The following is a 19,347-nucleotide window of genomic DNA, read 5'->3' on the forward strand; positions in this document are numbered from 1 at the left end:
GGACAGGTGTAACGTCTTCAAATTCACGTCACAATCAGACCCTCTCGCGCATTATCCGCCCCTTAGTTTGGTAGTTTATTAACAGCAGTAGGCCACAGATCCGCCAGTGAGAATGTTTTTTTGTTTTGTTGAGAGCACCTTGAAGTAGGACCCGTTGCATAATTAAATTATTTAAATGAAATTTGTAGTTAAAAATAAGTGAGGTGGTCGAAACGCAACGCTGGCGAAACTATCCAGCGGTGTGCGTGAAACGGCAAAGGCGTGCTTTCTCGTTTTAAACCAAAGCGTAGAATTACGTCACTGCTTTTGTATTGAATCAGCTGGCTGGCGCTCCGTCCTCTCCAGCGGGTCTGGTTGGTTCTCAGCATCTACAGACGAGAGGCGGTTTAAGGAAGGAACTTTCTCAACTGTGGGTACGCTACGCTAGTTACATTCTCGTGCCGCAGACAAGGGGCTCGTAGCGCTTTGTTGGAGAAGCCAACAGTTTCGTTTTTTTTTTATCTTCAATGAACCACAGGAGTAATCTAAAAGGATATACGGAGCGTTCTAGGAACTTAAGTTTGCCCGCTGGCCAGAGAGGTAAGAACATATTTTGGATTTGGCGCTACTTCTCGGGCTGTTTCGTTAACAGTTTTACAACAACCGTGATTCACAGGTGTGATTATCAAGGCTCGTTCGTAAATCATGAATGTTTTCTCGTGAACTACCTGGAATCTTCGTTTCGAAAATATTTTTAGGGCTGCTACTCGTTTGGGACAACGCATTTCTGCTGCGACACCCTTTAAATCCTGAGCAAAATTAAGCACAGAAATGAATTTCTTGCACGCGTGCAAAGTGCTAGTGCATCAGTTTAGTTTCACAGAGTTATACACATTTAGCAACCTACGTCAGATTAAATAGCGATTTTTACTTTTTGTCTTAATTCGCTTTGATTTACGAATACCCTATACGTGTTATAGCCTGGCTTTTTATAATTCCCCCCCAAAAAACAGGATTGAACAAAACGTGGGAGTCGTTGACGGAGATTGTATCGGGTGTGCCAGGACAGGGCCGATCCAACCAACGGATGTCCTATTAATAGTACGGCCAAGACATTCCTTCGTAAATCAGACATTCGTTAAATACAAGGCCAACAAATTGAGGACGCGGCACGGGCTAGTTTGCTTACATACCGTGTGGGAACGGAGTGGCTGACACGGATACAATGGGCTGTTTAAATGATAGCGGGACGGGACTGAATAGGTTACACAATATGCGCATTGAGAATGACAGGTTTGGTAATGTAAACGTCTTTCGCGTCTGTACGTTTCTAAATCATGAATGGGCACTGGACGCGAAGAATAAAGGTCGGCGGTTTTCCACCCGCGAGCCAGCGTGGCGTGGTTTACGATTTCTGATAGGGGAGTCTAGGGCTGTTTTTAAAAACACACGAAATATTTCGCTCCGGGTGGGAGAGCTTGTTTGTGGACTACATCCCCACTGCATATAAAACAACCCCTATATGCCATTTGGGGCCCTGTTGTTCGTCCCCGCACATTGGCTATATAGCCGAGGCTATCCTTCCTTTCTGTTCCACTAGCTCAACCAGCGTGCCAAATTCCCGAGGAAAGCACGGCTGAGAAACTCGACGTCCAATTTTCCATTTTTGTTGTTCCACTCTTTCGGTTCAGTTAATCTAATCTCTTGTCAAGTTCAGTGTTTGTGTCTCCGAATGTTCTAGTGCGCGTGAAAATTGCGATAGTGGCTGGTGGTTGTGCGGTAACGCACGGGACTGTCCGGGCAGCGCGCGGATGGAAAGACGCTTTTGACATCTGGCTTCATCTGCCGCTATTTAGACAGGGATAAGGGAGGGGGTGGGGGTGCATGCAAGAAGACATCACAATAGCTTCACGGTAAATAGAAGGACGGTGACGGAACTGGTTGCAAGATGGACGGATTTATGTGTCACCTTATGGAAAAATATCTAGTTGTTCGGTTGAAAGTCGCCCATGGAAGCCTAGGCTATTCGTTAAAAAAATAAATCTGAGTCAGTGAGGAAATAGCCTTTTCTTTCCTGTCCTGTCAAAAGAATTTCTACAGCCTGTCGGCTATCGCTATGCGCTCAAATAAATTATTGCAATTGACGAGTGATTTTTAAGAACTACACAAGGCTACTCGTTGAAAAAAAGGGTTAATTTCATAGACATTTGTTACTTCTATTTTTCAGCTTTTCACACGTTAAAATGTTTTGGTTAATTCAAATTAACCTAAACATTTTCAGTTGAGATGCACCTATATTGTTAGGTTAACAAAATGAAGTAAAAATGTAGGTTCATGAAATTAAGTAGCCTAATGTTTCAGTGTGTTTCATATTTTGTTTGAAAACCAGAGACCTGTCTGGCGGTCTGCGTCATTTATTCCACGGTGCACGTGACCGCTCCGCGCTTTTGACTCGACTCGTGATCTTTCCGCATTCAGAAATCCTGCCTTTCGCTTTTCCAGGGGTATTGTCCCTGTGCCCCCCGTGGCCTTGAATAGATCGATCAAATGCGTGTCTGTAAAGAATAGTCCACGCCAAACGATTTTGCGCAGTTTTGTTTTTGTCTTTGTTTTCCGAGCTTTTCATTGTCTGAGTAACAGGGGAATATATTGTTGGTGTCCTTAAATTCTGTGATTGTAACCTACTTATTAGTCTATCGTATACGTTTTTTTAAAAATCACCCAGACCTGGTATTTTCGCCTGTCTAGCTTACAAATTAAACAATGGATTATATATTTTCTAATGCTGTTTTAAAATAGCCGCAGTTTGACGCTGCCTGTTTTAAGCTTGTGTCCAGATCATGAGGGAAAAGATTCTTGGTGGCTGAGATATTACGGAAGTTGTGCAGGATGTTGTGGCTCGGGAAAGAACTACGTGGATCCACCCTTTTTTTTCCAGTCCCTACTTCCAAAATCTCTGTCTGAAATGTTGCAACTTTATATGGCCGTTATGTAAGACCTTGATTCAGAACAGATCATTGTGACTTCGCCTTAGCCAAAAGGACTAGGCTTGTTCTCGATAAATCCAGCAGGGGGCGTACGTTTACCACGTTGGACTCTTGAGACGCGTAAATCCAAGTCTGCACAAATAACGCTTGTAAATTTTCATTTTTAAGAGAGTTTCCGTATTCATGGACGTCACATTTACACAGAATGGAGCCTTTAGACTAATTAAAGATAATTACATTTCGTGGAATACTGATTTAGAGCCGTTGTCGCTTTGGCTGTTACAGTTTCCCCGGGTCGTTGTCGCTTGTTAATGGATAAAATACGCAGTAGGGAAGGGATGCAAAACCTGCGGCTGTCACGGCACATTAGCCCTGTGAACATTTGTCAACGAGAGAAAGTGTATGCAGATGAAAATTCCGTAGCTGAAGGCGATGAGTTAATTGGCTGTGCCACTGAAAACGAGAGGGTGCAGGGAAACTGTGGATATGTGGCTGATTCGCTTGCTGACTTTTTTTGATATATATAGCTGTGAATTCGTGAGGCCACCCGCCAAGAGAAATTGCAGTCCTCGAGAAGCAGGAGTTGCATGGAGAACAAACTCCGGATGTTCACAGAAATGTGCCAGTGATCCGACTGTACTGTTTTTATACAGTTCATTGGGCAATCCCGTAGTTTTGCGGTTTCAACCCCCGGGTGAATTTATGGTACTTGCAGCCGTATTGTGTCCCAATTGTGCCCCTATTCATGTAGGATCTCTCGCCAGAGCTTACACTTGCAAGCGACGTCGTCCTGTCGTGGCTAGAGCCAAATGTCCCGACCGCGCGCTGACATGTGCAACGCAGATGTTAACTGCTTTAAACAGACCGTTTTTACTTCACCCTCAACGGTCGTCAACTTTTCCGTTATGGGCAGTCAGTGGGCCTGAACAGACTGTGTGAAAACATGTACTTTAATGGCAGAACAGGCTGAGCTGGTGGAAGTGTTTATATAAATAACTTTCTGGGAAGGGGAGGGGCTGGTCGTTTTGTGAAGGTTGGTGTTTTTTGGGGGGGGGGGGTCATCGTTTTTATACAACATCCCCCCCCCCCCCCCCCCCCCCCCCGCAGAGATAGGTAATGTGCATTTAAAGCATAAGGCCTTAGTATTTCCCTACCTTTCTCTATAATTTGAATGAGCACACATGATAAACTAAGACCGGACACCACACATCCTGTTGGCCCTACATAGCCCTGCTGTGAGGGCCACATCACCGCCTCTCTGTGCAGGATAGGGTTCTGCACAGTCCTGCCCCCACATCCACACCCCAGCGGCGATGCTATCTACCCTGTCATTATGTGCTTATGCAGTGTTCCTCCCCCGGTCCTGTTAAACTGTGCAATTTACTCCCTAAAAATAGTTTCTGGGAGGGGGGAGGAGAAGGGTGTGTGCAGTGCACTGTGGGTAAGCGACAGGGAAAATGCTGTTTTTTTTTAAGGACAGTTTTTGTGAGGTTAACTGAGCATCTCATTCTACTGCTGGGTAAATCTATTTAGGTAAATCTCCCTGAATCCCCCACTTATTTAAAAAAAAAAAAAAAAAAAAAAAAAAAAAGTTTTGTTTACTGAAAAGCAGAGTGCTTATTCCATTTTTAAAATTAAAGTCTTCTGCTGTATGCCCTTTAAATACAGAGGGCTGAAATCTCCTCTTTTCCCTGCACCTGTTTATGTCATCGTTCTGTTATGCCCCCCCCCCCGGTGTTGGAAAGAGCTTCCCGCGGTGTTCAGGACAGTTGAGAACCTGGGCCCATTTTCCGATAGACCCACAATGCACCTTGGGTCCTCCTGGTCTTCAGCTCTTCATGCCCTGATGTGGAGCACTTTTGTTATTTTTGTCCATTCCAGAGCCCGTAGTTTTTGTTTTGTTCGCTGGTGTAACTTTATTAGATGCTTCTTGCCAATGGTGGCTGCCAAGTTGACTGAACCTGGTCCTTTCGCACTATTTAATTTTATCTATACAGGGCTAGATTCCCCCCTGCACTTTAATCCCTGATAATATGCGCTTGTGTTTGTGTTGTTTTTCGGCTCTGGCTTAGAGCATCTGCCAAATGATAGCAATATAAAGGCAATTTAGTTCTGCACTTAGATCTGGTTTTTCCCTTTTGGGATTTATATACTTTAATTAAAGCCCCTCCCCCTCAGCTTACGTGACATTACAGGCGTTTGCAAGAGCGACTTTTTCATTTTCAGATATCCTGTTTGTACACTGGACATGTATACTGAAGCAATTCAGGTTAAGAACCTTACTCAGGACGACATAAGCAGTGGTAATCTTCCTACCTGGGAATGGAACCTGCAACCTTAAGGTCACTAGGCCTGTTCCTAACCTTATCGCAGCCACAAAGGTGAGGTGTAACTCATTCAAGGGCGAAACTGCATCAGCAACATCACAGGGGGACTTAACCCCAAGCCTGCCTGGTCATATGCCACAGCAGGACTGGACCCCATGCCTGCCTGGTTATACGCCACAGGGGGACTGGACCACACGCCTGCCTGGCCATATGCCACGGCGGGACTGGACCCCACACCTGCCGGGTCATATGCCACAGGGGGACTGGACCCCACACCTGCCGGGTCATATGCCACAGGGGGACTGGACCCCACACCTGCCGGGTCATACACTCGTGAAAGGGCTGTGAATGAACCGTTGCCGCTGCTGCAGGGGAAGAGCTCTACCAGGAGGGTGTTTGGCTGCTCCCGCCCAGGAGGGTGTTTGGCTGCGCCCACCCAGGAAGGTGTTTGGTTTGAAGCCACCTCGTTTAAAGCGAGGGCCAGGACACGGCAGGGACGGGATTGGCTGCCTCAGACTGCAGAGCTGTGAGCTGGTGGAGAGAGGGAGAGGGAGAGGGAGAGAAAGAAGAAGAGAAACAGAAACATGAAAACTCCAACATTGCCTGAGAAATAAGCAGCACCAATAGCAATTGCACACAGCCCTGAGATACTTGCAGTTCCATCCCTGCTTTGTGGCTCTTAAATATGGCCAGTTTTGCCTGATCAACAATGAAATTGGTCAGCTTGCGGTGCTGCCTCTTTTCTCAGGAGTACTTTACTCTGCAGAACAACACCACTGTTACTCTAACCCTCTAAAACTGTGGACAAGGTGTTTAACCTGGGACACTGCAACTAAATAAAAGCAATTCTCTACTACCACACAGAAGGTGGAATCTTTTATCCACCATGCAGTCAAAGCAATCCACTGCACTGCAGTTTGCAATGAAGTTGTGCAAGTCATCCATGCACCTAGGATGGCCAACGATCACCGTCAGCGGATGAGTGGGCCCTCCGTCATGTGACCCTCACTGAGGGAGTTTCATGCAAAACATAGTGTGCATATACAAAGAGGGAGAGAGGGAGTGCAGGAGGGGGAGGGAGAGAAATGGGGAATGCAGGTGGGAGAGGGAGAGAAGTTATGGGGTCACTGCGAGACTAGCGAGGCAGAGACAGACACCCTTGCAGTTTTTTTTTTTGAGGAAAGGCGATTTGTAGGGTCATTACAGACAAACATACAAACGCAGGTGAATGAAAACACTTTCACCCCGCCTCACATGATCACGAGCTGACTGAATGCACAAACCAAAGAGAGAGACCGAGAGAGAGAGAATATGATGACAGTGTAAATGCTCCGCTCAGCCATTGATGGAGCCTGGGATTTAAAAGTGCTGCAGTTTCACTATCTGAGCGGCTTTGTTGGGGTGGTCTTGCAGACCTGTCATGTTACCTGTCCAAGAGGATTATCTTCCTCGCCTCCACTCATCTTCCTCATCAACTCAGAGTGTAGGCTGATGTACGCACCTTCACCTTTTTGAGTGCTGGGAAGTTTTTTTTTTTTTTTTTTTTTTTAATTTAGTTTTTATTTTATTTTTTTAACCTCAAATGCTCTTTTTGGGGATTCAGATCTTGTTTTTTCTTTTTCTTTTTTCTTTGTTTCCTCCGTAAAGCGTCTCTGTGGCCGAGTCTCTCTGTAAAAAGCACGATGCAAATAAAATTGAATCGAAATCGAAAGTTCCACTGAAGAGGAAAGGCCTGAGTATTGTATTTATGTTTCTTTATCACCCAGAGAAAGTAGGCCAGCGTATATAGAATTTGGTGGAAGCTTATCATATCGGATTTGTTAGGCTAAGTGAATTATTACAAAGTTATGACTTTATAAAGTTATATAACTTTATTATGAAGTTTTATTTCAGTATTGAACTTCATTTCATGACATAAACCCACAATCTGTTTGACCTTCGTGGAATTATGATAAGCGAGGCTGTTGTTGTTGCCAGGCGGCTGCTTGTGTGTGTGTGTGTGTGTGTGTGTGTGTGTGTGTGTGTGTGTGTGTGTGTGTGTGTGTGTGTGTATATGTGTGTGTGTGTGTGTGGCTCAGGAGGAGACCGTGTGTTTTCTGGAACTTTCTTTTAGAGCGCAGACACTGGAGGCCTTTGTAACATGTTTCACATATCACAACTCAAGCGGTTGATTGAGGGTGTCAGTTATCCCCCGATGCCCTCTATGGCTGCCCCAACACACACCCCCCCCCCCCCACCCGGCCCCATCGTGTAACACACCGGGTGGCACCGCCAGGAATGAGGTCAGAGGTCGTCTCATCAGGCCGCAACCAATCACATCCTGAGCCACCGCTTCGGTGGCAGAGAGCGGTTTTATTTCATTTAGCCGCCGCCAGCGCCCCCTCCCCCCCCCCCCCCCCCCCCTCCCATGGAACAACCAACTGCGCTCACAAACGCAGGCAAATACCAGGTCACCAGTACACCCCGCGCTTATCCCTGTCGCCGTGGCGACAGATGGACAGAGCGAAGCGAGAGAGAGGGAGGGAGGGAGGGAGTGATCAGAATTTCACTCTTTCGTGCTGGACGATGCTGCTCTTGGACCTGTCATCTGTCAGTGGAAGCAAGGGCGAGTGAGAGAGGGAGAGGGACGGAGGACGGGAGAGGGAGAGTGCTGTTTCCACCCCCCCCCCCTTCCCCCCCTCCCAAGGAAGGAATTTGGTTACCGTCTCTGCCTGGTAGCCAGGGAAGAGAAGAGGCTTTCACCGGACCTGTTGCTATCGGCGAGAAGATAAGACGGAGCTGACGACCAGAAGAACGCCTGTGACATCACAAAGGGCGCTGTTGTGCGTTTAAGCTCTTTACGGCTCTGTTTTTGTTGCCGTGGCGAAGCCGTCCTTCAGCAGTGTGGAAATGGCGGTGGCAAAAAAAAAACAGAGCTGGAACAGAGCCAGCCGCGGGGGCAGGTGTAAAGGTCATGTGACGGGAGTGGTCTGACTTGGCGGCGCGGCGCGGCGCTTCGAGGCGGTCCCCGGGGTCAGGTTTCCTCCTCTCGCCTCCCGGGGAGGGGTGCGGAACTCCGAACCTTATCAGCGGCGTTCGTCTCCGTGGCATTCCGACGGACAGCCGCCCTCACCGACGCCCTGATTGCTGGGGCGGGGGGGGGTGTGGCCAGGTGAGATATAAGGCGCAGGTGAGTCGGCGCAGGTGGATCAGTCGATGCTGAAGCTGCCGAAACGCTCGGACCGGACAGACACACGGACCGGACAGACACACGGACGCGCCCAGGCAGTTGCGATAGTTGGACGGCGATAGGGGATTATCTCCACTCGAATGACCTCTGCTGGACCTGGAGGACGTCTTAGACCGGATTCTCCTCCCCTCAGACAGATTATCCACCCACCCCCCTCCCTCTGTGTCACTTTCACAAATTTCACTGGCAAATCCACTCGCTCACTCCCCTAAATGCAAAACGGCCTCACCTGCCTCCCCTGACCTGATCGGAGACAGGCACACGAGCTGTGGAGAGGACCGGGCCGGACGCTTGTAAGGGGGACGGACGCTGACCTTTCTGGACTCTGGTTATCAAGCGGACTGTGGTGGAGGAGGCGCGCTGTAGGAGGTACAGCGCTCGAGGAGGCGCAGGGGAGGAGCTCCCTGAGTACAGGGGCCTGAAGGGGGACGAGGAGGACCAGAAAGTGGGCCGTCTGCAGCCTTTTGTCCCTCAGAAGCAGAGCTGGACTGCCCCTGCTTTCCAGCGGCTCTGGGGGGGTTCTCTGGGGGGGTTCTGGAAGCCCGATAGAGCTGGAGTCTTGACCTGAGGTGTCGCTGTGAGAGGAGGTTCGTGGGCCCGTCACCGGGTCTACCGTGGGTCTCCGTGGGAACCATGTACGTTCTGTGCACCCTGGCGGTGCTGACCCTGCACAGCCTGTTTAGGGCCAGGTGGCGCTCCCTGAAGCTTGAGGAAGAGGAGGATGAGGAGGACAAGAGGCACGAGGAAGAGAAGGGGGACGAGGCTCCCCGCAGCTGCGGCTCCGCAGCCGGACGCAGCCCTGCAGACAGTCTGCGCAGGCAGGGGGACCAGGACCAGCCGAGTCCCAGAGTCAGGCCTGAGAATGTTCCAGAGAGGAAGAGGAGGATGAAGGTGAGGGCACAAACGTTCTGCCACCCCCAGGCTGTACCTACGGGTGGGCAGCACCCATCCATGTGGGGTAGTAGCTGGAAGTTATAATAATAACAATAACAATAATAATGATAATGGGTAGTTGCCTAAGCAGACGTCATCAGTCAGGGTGTCTGGCTAAATTAAAATGTGTATGTCACTGATTGATACTGGTGCTGAAGGAATTGTGGGTAGTTACCTTGCCTAAGTGCAGGGTACAGGTGCGACTGTAGTGTCTCTGTGTGGGACCAATCTGTGGAATCTGGCTGAAGCATTCTGCACCCTCTGAGTGGAACACACCTGTCCAGGAGTCCCTCTCTCTGTTTGGACAGCTTAGCTTTTAGGTGTTTAAGTCCGGGGCCATATAGAAACCATTAAGCCTGTATTGTTTTTTAGGAGAAATTTGCTACGTCTGTTGGCGGGCGTAGCAGAGGTAGAGGAGTGTTAGAGGGATGGATGGGAGGAGAGAGGCTCTGCATTTACACTCTGCCATCATTGTGCCGAAAAAATGTGCTCTGCCGTCTGGAAAATGGAGACATGGTGTTGACAGTCGTGAACCGTGGTGTGTGTGCGTGCCGATTGTATGTATGCATACCATAAAGGGTGCCGTGCTGCGTGCGTGGCTGTGGATGTTAAATGAACACCGTAATGGTAAAGTGCAGTAATGATGGAATACAGAGCTCAGCCCCTGATGGGCATCGCTGGGGATCAGCGATGTTATGTAATGAAGAGTGGTCTCTAATCTGCAGATCCACCTTTTCATATATATATATATATTTTTAATCCCGGTAATGCAATCTTGTGGCCATAATACAGTCACTAGAGATGGCTATAATACAGTCACCAGTGATGTCTAATAAAAATTCATCTGATATTCAGATATTCCACGGACCATGGCAGTCAATCTTAAAATAATGGAATGCTGCATTTTTTATTTTTTAAATTGTGTCTGAAATTATTACTTGATGCCAAGAGGTGTGCAGTCCCTCTCCTTTAGACAGGAAAATGTGTCGCTGAGATCAGTGTTATTTTCTATTTAAATAATAATTTTATTATTACAATTAAAAAAAAAAAAAATTAAAAAAAAATTGGCATCTGTGATCCCACCAAAATTTGTAATTTGTGTATAATGTACAAGCGTGCTCATATGTCCCTGCTCCCGGCTCAGGAGAGTGAAGACTACTCGCGATCCTCCTCTGAAACAAGCGGTGCCAGCCAGCTGCTTCTTTTCACATCACAGCTGCAAGCTGTGCACACACAGAGCAGGGCGGGAGGAGACCCAATCATACACGGGCCCACAGAGCAAGTCACGAGTGCAGGAACAGCCAACAGGGGGCGCTCAAGCAATGAACAGCACTATCCCCACTGACTATATCCCTCCCATATATCCCTTGGGCAACAGAAAGCCAATTATACGCCACCTCTAGAGGGCTTCTGGCCACAGTCGGCACTGGCGCGGGCCAGATTCAGTCCAACACCGTGTGAGGGTTATTTTTGACTGTGATATCCTTCGCAAATGTTGGATGAATAAAACCGGCACAATTCTCATGTTTTAAGTAAACAGCATTGGAATGCAGTTCAAAGGAATGAGTTGGTGGGGTCATGACAACTTTACATATTCAAATATTGTATTCTTTAAGAATAATATCTTCTTTTTCTCGTATGTCAGATTATCCAAACCACTTTTTTTCTTGTCAGATTATCCAAAGTATGGCTGAATCCTCATTAATTTGTCCCTTAAGCTGTCATTTTTCTCCGGGGACTGAAATTGGTCGGCGGGGGCTGGTTTCCTTCGGTAATTTATTCCGTCCCCCCACCTCGCCCGTCAGCCTGATCTGGCAACCGAAGCTGATCGCATATTTAGGCCATTCCGTTCCCCCTCGCCCCCCCCACCCTCCCAGCCCCCACTTTCCTCCCGTAACTCTGTGAGAGGCTTCTTGTCACAGCGAGACACGGCTGCATGTCGGTGGGGTGGGGTGGGGGGGGGGGGCTGGACTTTGTTGTGGGTGAGTGGAGTGGGGGGTGGGGGGTGTCCTATTTTGGGGGATTGTGTTACCTGCCGGCTAAGTCTGCACTTCCTGTACGGCTGCTTCACAATAACGGAACCCCATCCATCGATTCCGCCCGTGCATAATTCATGCGCACGTGCGTTACCTGGAAACAAGGCAGTTTCACCTGCATGCTTACTCGTATATACACACACACACACATACACACACACTCACATGCACACAGACACATACACACACACACACACACACACTTGCACACGGACACACAATCACAGGCACACTCACACACACACATACGCAAAAGTGCAGAAATATGGGTAAACTCTGTTCCCGATGACCTAGTTTCTCTCCCATTTCCCATCTCCAAGGGGAACTCTTTTTTTCCCTTTTTTTGTGTGTGTGCGTGTTCACTTGATCTGGGGTGCAGTGTAGGGGTGTTCTGAGCGCGCTGCTGGACCGGAGCCGTGCGTTGGCATGTTGTGAGCTTGGAGTGTGCATGTTTACAGACAGAGGGAACAGCTTGTGCAGAAGCAGTCCTCTCTGTTATCCTGCGCCTCCCTCATCCCCAGCCAGCTCAGGCTCTTCATCCAAACACTCTGACCTTGGGCCTTGCTCATGGTCGCCCATGACCATGCGAAGTTTAAAGATCCCAGAGTTTCCTGTACTGGGGCAGTATGGTATGTGGGGCAGGGAAGGGTTTCATGCAAAGTTTAAAGATCCCAGAGTCTCCTGTACTGGGGCAGTATGGTATGTGGGGGGTAGAAGGGTTTCATGCGAAGTTTAAAGATCCCAGAGTTTCCTGTACTGGGGCAGTATGGTATGTGGGGGGGTAGAAGGGTTTCATGCGAAGTTTAAAGATCCCAGAGTCTCCTGTACTGGGGCAGTACGGTATGTGGGGGGGTAGAAGGGTTTCATGCGAAGTTTAAAGATCCCAGAGTTTTCTGTACTGGGGAAGTATGGTATGTGGGGCAGGGAAGGGTTTCATGTGAAGTTTAAAGATCCCAGAGTCTCCAGTACTGGGGCAGTACAGTATGGGAGGGGGAAGAAGGGTTTCAGCATGACGGCCTCCTCCACCGACCTGTCACTCGCCTGAAACCCTAGCCCCGCCCTCCCCTCCTCTTTGATTAATATTTCAGGAGGGGGGCGGAGATAAGAGAGCTCGGCCCCCGTCTTCATTTATGGGTAAATAATTTATCGTGCGTGTGGGGAGTGTGGAGGGACAGGCGTAAAGAGGAGGGGGGGGGGGGGATGTGTCGGCTCCCGAAGAGACCTGCGATTGTGGCTCGGATTCCTCCGTTGCTAGGAGACGGGAAGAAAGCGCACGGTGCAGGGGAACAGAGAGAGAGAGAGAGAGAGCGAGGCGGCGGTGGCCGGCAGTGGCGTGAAGGGATCGGCGTGTGCGTTTGCACGTTTGTGGGTTTGTGCGTTTGTGAGTTTGTGCGTTTGCACGCTGGATTTGAGGAGGGGAGGCAGGGAACCGCGGCGATGAACGGCCAGCCAGAACCGCACGCCGAGAGGTGAGTAACTACCCCCCCCCACCTGCTGAGAGAGGGAGGGAGGGAGAGAGAGAGAATAGAGGGATGGTGGGGGAGAGGTGGAGGTGGAGGCAGAGGGAGAGAATAGAGAGATAGAGGGAGAGAGTAATGGAGGGACTGATGGAGAGAGGTGGAGGGACCGAGAGAATAGAGAGATGGAGAGGGAGAGAGGGAGGGACCAAGAGAGAATGGAGAGAGTGAGAGACAGTGAGGGAGAGGGAAAGAGTGAGGAAGAGGGAGTGAGAGACAGGACAAAAGGAATGCGACAGGCGTTTGTGGCTTGCTGACGGAGGATAGCCTTCCCTCCCCTGTTCTCTCCTCAGTCTGGTTCCGTCTCATCTGGGTCTCACTGGAGATGAGTCTTTTTTTTTTTTTTCTTCTGCTGCTGAAATGTCAGCATTTCCCTAATGCCAGCATGCGCAGCGGCTGCAGAAGCGCAGGGTGTGCTGAGGAGCATGCAGCAGGCGCAGTCCATGCGCGCGCATACTCATACGCGCATCCCACAATCCTTTGTTCCTGGTGCGAGGGGCTTTTGACGGGATGCTGCTGGTAGAGTCGTTCTGCAGGCCGTACCCGTCTGTCTGACTCCACACCTCCTGCTCTTTTCCTCCTCTCTGATTAAATCTGCCGTCTGGCTCTGACGGGGAATCGATGCTGGAATCAGGTTGAAATTAAATTATTTACCCCCCCCCCCCCCCCCCCCCTCCTGGGGTAGAGGTGCTTCGATTTACCTTGAGATTAATGTTTAATGTGACAGTTTCAGGAAGAAATGGTTCCTTTTGTGCATTCCGTTTGGTGCATTGTTTGAAAGTGCATGGGCTTGTATGTGGGGCGGGGAGAGTGGGGGTGTAACCGTTGTACGTCTCATGATTGGAACAGGCTTGCCTTGGTACCGTACAGCCACTGTCATGGTTTGCTGGTGACCTGCAACCCCAGTACGTGTGTGTGCGTGTGTGTGTGTGCATGTTGATGTATAGTGACTGTGTGGTTGTGCGTGTGCATGTTGATGTATAGTGACTGTGTATGTGTGTGTGTGTGTGCATATATGTGTGTGTGTGTGTTGATGTACAGTGAGTTGGTGTGTGTTGCGTGCGTGCGTGCGTGCGTGCGTGCGTGCGTGCGTGCGTGCGTGTGTGTGTGTGTGTGTGTGTGTGTGTGTGTGTGTGTGTGAGTTGATGCAGTGACTCTGTGTGTGTTTGCGTGTGTGTGTGTGTGTGTGTGTGTGTGAGAGTTGATGCAGTGAGTCTGTGTGTGTGTGTGTGTGTGTGTGTGTTTGCGTGTGTGTAACCCACAGCACAGCTATAGACTCAGCATATGGGCCCCCAGCAGGTGTCAGTGAGACAGAACTCCTCCAGCGTGGGTCTAATGGAGAACACAGAGGAGAGAGCTTTTAACACCCCGCGGTGTTGATAATGAGTTTGATGTGAGTTTGGGGGGGGGATTGGGTTTCTCATGGGCTTCCTGTTCTGTAGGCAGAGACTCAGGACAGCAGTCGATTAACCACCTCTACCCCTCTCAGCATTGGGGGGCTTGGGGGGGTTGGGAGGGGGAGTTGGGGCAGGGTGGGGCGGTATTTGGTGGTGTTGCTGGACGAGTCTCTGCGCAGCCCTGTCCTGCCTGTGTGAATAATTGATGGTAAAGAGCTCAGTGATGAAGTGCTGTCTGAGCATTAGAAACGGCCCCCCCAGTTCTGACCCGAGTGTCCGTCTCTCTCTCTCTCTGGCCAGCTCGCCATGGGACCAGCCGCCTGCGGCCCTGCCTCTGGTCCCATAAACATGTTTATTTCCATTCTCTGCGTGTCAGCCGGGGACGGAGTAGCAGGGAGTGTTTCAGCGTTATCAGCAGAGGGCGGGTTATGAGTCAGAGCGAAAAAACCGAACTCGATCGCACACGCAGCGAGTCATTCGCTGCCGGGGTGTGTCTCGCCCCTTCCTGCGTACCTGCTCGCCCTGCTGAACACCTGAACTTCAGCACCTGTCCCTCTCAGCTAATGGGCCTGTACCCTGGAACCTGCCCCCCCCGCCCTACTGAACACCTGAACTTCAGTGCCTGTCCCTCTCAGCTAATGGGCCTGTAGCTTGGAGCCTGCCCCCCTGAACCCCTGATATCATCCACGTTCCCCTGAACTTGCACCTAAGGTCCATCTGTTCATCCGTATCCCTGTAATACAAGGATGTCAATCTCCAGTCCTGGAGGGCCGCTGTGTCCGCTGGTTTTCTCTGTGTTTTTAGCACAAGTGATTGATTCAGCTTGTTGATTGGCTGAAGAGTCCACGCACCACCTTCTCAAGGCCTTGCCTGGCTGATGATTGTAAGGAAACCACAAATTCCTGCAGACTCTGTGGCCCTCCAGGACTGCAGTTTAACACCCCTGCCTTAATACATGCCTGTACCCCTAAACCTGCTCGTATTTACCCTGAACGAACACCTGCACCCCTAAACCCACTCACCTGTATCTGAACACATGCCTGTACCCATAATCCCCTTCACCCGCACCCCTGATGTCACGCTCCTGTGGTGCGGAGCTCACTTGTGTCTCTTGAGCTGGAACGCTGCGCTTGTTTGAAAACACTGAGATGCCACACGTCCACTAATGATGCCAAATTATCCATGTGTACACTTACTGTACGCACACCGTTGTGCGCTCAAAAACACACACACACACACGCGGGCGCACACACACACGCGGGCGCACACACACGCACACTCACTCCCAAACGTGCGCGCACACACTCACACACACGCGCACACACACTGCAGGTCCCAGTGGATCTGCTGCAGAGCTCTGTTAGAGCCTGTTTGTTTGGAGATGCTTCAGTGTCAGCATCTTCTGTTGTCCCGTCCCAACCCCCCCCCCCCCCCCACTCCCCCCCTTCCCCTTCCCTCCCAATTCCCCCTCTGCTCCCTGCGACATGGATTCAAAACAGCCTGTCAGCAACTAGAGGATGAGCAACACACTGGGGATGAGCTGCATGTGTGTCTACGCGTGTGTGTGTGCATGTGTGTGTTTGTGTGTGTGTGTGTGTGTGTGGTGTGTGTGCGCATATGAATGCATCTGTGTGTTTGTGTGTGTGTGTGGTGTGTGCGCGCATATGAATGCATCTGTGTGTTTGTGTGTGTATGTCTGCGTGTGTATTTTCTATGCGTGTGTGCACGTGTCTGTTTTGTGTGTAAATGGACTGTGTGTGTGTGTTGCGTGTGCTTATACATGCGTGTGCATTTCACATACACATGCGTTGTGTGGAAACGGCAGTGGTTAGACGGGCAGGATAGCAGCCCGTGACTAAAAGAGTGAAATCTGCAGGGGGGCTGTGGGGCTGACTGATAGGGAAAATGGGGCACTGCTCAAAGAGGAGCCGGGTTCTTTGGCAGGGGTTTTGGGGTGGGGTGGGGTGGGGGGAGTGTGTGTGGGGGGGTTCATAGGAATCCCTAGCAGTGATTCACTGTAGCGGTACGGAGCCGTATTGGTTCTGCTATCCTCTTCTGCGTGGGATTAGAATAATACCCTCATCCCGCTGGAGATGTCGACGGGGGGGGGTGGGGGGGGGAAATATAATGAGATGCTAATAAGTCATCCGATGCCTGCAGGAATATGACAGCCTCAGATTATCCCCTCCAGGAAGAGACTGCCGTGTGTTTTATGTCTTGGCAGAGGAATTCATTTCTTCCCCTTTTATGAATTTTAATAAGCCCTGCTTGTGCAGCCTTAGCCTGCTGTATTTTTAGATGGGGCTCATCGGATACCATGAATGGCCTTGCTGCTGCAGAAAGGGTTTTTTTTCTTATTTTATTTTTGTATTTTCTTTCTGCAGCAAAGGGAACAGGAGTATTATTTACTCTGCAGGACGCTGATAACGCTCTTGGATTTACGATGTGGGGGTTTTTATTTTTATTTCACAGCCGAGAGGCCGCTTTAGTGCCAGAACACAGTAAAGCTCTATTCGGTTTTACCGCTCAATTCATCACACGGTCCCAGAGCTAAGGGGGGGAACTGAAACTCGGTTATGCCTCGTGCCAGGGGGAGCATACACGAGGGGACGCAACATTTCAGAGATGTGAAATGGCATGACACGCATTTTGTGTGTTTTGACGACCGACCGGACTACGTATCCCATCAGCCCCTTTGTGGTCAGGTTATATGACCCCCCCCCCAAAAAAGATAAGACATTTCACTTCCTTGTCCTCCTCAGCTCATGGGCGCACTGTTAGATATGAGACTTACCCACAATCCCCTGTGTGTTCGGGACCATGGGATACTTCCCCCACGGTAACCGGTTAGAGGGCCTAGTCAGGTGGTAGAGCCTGTCGCTCCAGTCGGCATGGAAACGACTGGTGCTACAAACTAAACACAGCTAAACACCCCCATGTCTGTTTCTCAGCAGAAGAGATACGATCCTACACCTGCCCCTCCTCTATCATTTAACATGAAATGAAAGTGGGGGAGAGGAATTCCAGGAATGACAACATAGAACTGTAGAACAATACCATGATATTCCAGTCTCAGTGGAAAAACATGCAGTTCTCAACTGCTGTGAAGTCAGACTAAATAAGGTATATATTTTACATATTTATTATTTCATTTCTGAAAGATTTTATGTATAATTATATATAGCAATTGGTTTGCTTTGCAATTGATTTTTGCTGTGCGATTGATTGTATTTTTGTTGTCCAAGAGTTGTTCGATGCAATTGATTGCTCCCATTGAAAAATGAGAGATGAACATCTTGTTGCCCCTGGGAGCTTATCTTTGTTTGATGATGTCACAGGGGTCACTTGAGCAAAAATAAAGGGGAACAAAGTCAGGGTGGAGCAGAGGAGCATCTGCTTAAAGGATTATGGGATTATGGGTAAATGAGTTCTCTTAAGTGTCCGTGGGCGGGGCTAGCCGTGGGGAGGCGGCTGACCTGGTTGTGTGCGGCAGCGTTGTCCCATACGAAAGCGGGACGCACCTGTGTTCGGTCCCTCGGGTGCAGCGTGGGGGTCGGGACGAGGTGGGGGGTCGCTCAGGATGTTGGGGTGGATGGGGTCCCTCTTTAACCGGGGCTGGCTGGAACGGGACCTGGGTTTCCCCTGGTGGGACAGGATTGGCTTGCGGGACGGCCTGTTCCAGGTGCGGTAAGAGCGAGGGCGGAGTGGTGTGTGGGGGGGGTTGAGGGGGTTGGGGGGGGGGGGTGAGCGGGTGTCGAATGCTGGATTTGGGAGGCTGTCCCGCTATGGCATGCCCATCGCCACTATCCTTTACCTGCCGAAACCTCCAGCACACGTTCCTCAACGTTTCCACAATGTTTCTGCAACGTTTTCACAATGTTGTGGTGATGCTACCAGCCATTGGAAAGGCCCAGGTTATGCTGTGTCGGTGTTCGGTAGGGCTGGTCGTAACTGCGTTTGAGGGATTATAGTTTAATGGAGGTAGTGTTGCTGGGTAGGGTTATGGCCCAGGTTATGTTGCGTGAGGTAGGGTTAGGGTTATGGTTAGGGCCCGGGTTATGCTGTGTTGATGTTCGGTAGGGCTGGTCGTAACTGCGTTTGAGGGATTATAGTTTAATGGCGGTAATGACGGTCGGCGGGTTGGCCCTCTGGAGCGCGCGTGTGCGTACGTGGTAGCGCTCGGTGACAGACAGGAGGTGCGTCACCATGGAATCGGATTATTTACCCGTAAATCTCCCCCCAGTTCATTGAGTCTCTCTCTCACTCTTTCTCTCTCTCTCATTTTGTTGGTCCCAGTGAGCATTGAAGCAGAACGTACGTGTGTGTGTGTGCATGTGTGCGCGCGCCCGTGTGTGTGCGTGTATGTGTATGTGTGTGTGTGTGTGAGTGCGCAAGCGAGTGTGTATGTGCGTGCGTGTATGTGTGTGTGTGTGTATGTGCGCGCGCGCGTGTATGTGTGTGTGTGCGCGCGCAAGCGTGTGTGTGTGTGTGTGTGTGTAAGTATGTGCGCGCGTGTGTGTGCGCGCAAGCGAGTGTGTGTGCCAGAATCTCTCACCTCAGACGTGCGGTTACTAGCCCAGTTTGCACCTCGTTAGAGCAGCGATGGTGCAGACGGCTCGGACACTCTGCCGCGTCTGTCACAGTCACTGTCACGTCCGTCACTTTTACAGGGAAACACACTCCCTCCCAGAGAACCTGACCAGAACCTGCAGGGTTTGAGTGGGCTGCCAAGCTGTGTGTGTGTGTGTGAGAGAGTGTGTGTGTGCGCGCTCACTAAGTGTTTACCGTCTGTGAGAGAGATAAGTAAGATTACTCCAGGAATTTGTTGACAGCAGTACAAATGTCTGGTCACAGCGTGTGTGTGCATGTGTATGTGTTGTGTTTGTGTTTCTGTGTGTGTGGGGCTTAGGTTTAAGGTTGGCGGGGGGGGTGGAGGCTAAGC

At 50.1% G+C, this 19,347-nt stretch overlaps 1 protein-coding gene across 6 annotated transcripts in view; it reads left to right on the forward strand.

The window, feature by feature from the left end:
- The first annotated feature begins 196 nt into the window (after positions 1–196).
- Positions 197–19,347, forward strand: part of kifc3 (kinesin family member C3) — a 42,753-nt gene continuing 23,602 nt past the window's right edge. Inside the window, exons 1-2 of one of the 6 annotated variants that reach the window (XM_035418377.1) lie at positions 198–413; positions 518–579. Coding sequence is in view for 2 of the 6 variants with exons in the window: in XM_035418375.1 (XP_035274266.1) it covers positions 9,156–9,413 (258 nt within the window). In the remaining 4 variants the exon portion in view is untranslated. Of the gene's footprint in view, positions 414–517; positions 580–8,260; positions 9,414–12,780; positions 12,961–18,065; positions 18,088–19,347 lie in introns of those variants that run through there. The other 5 variants (XM_035418379.1, XM_035418375.1, XM_035418374.1 and 2 more) reach the window with 5 other exon arrangements.

This window comes from Anguilla anguilla, chromosome 5 (assembly GCF_013347855.1).
Source record: "Anguilla anguilla isolate fAngAng1 chromosome 5, fAngAng1.pri, whole genome shotgun sequence".
NCBI classification, from domain to species: Eukaryota; Metazoa; Chordata; class Actinopteri; order Anguilliformes; family Anguillidae; genus Anguilla; species Anguilla anguilla.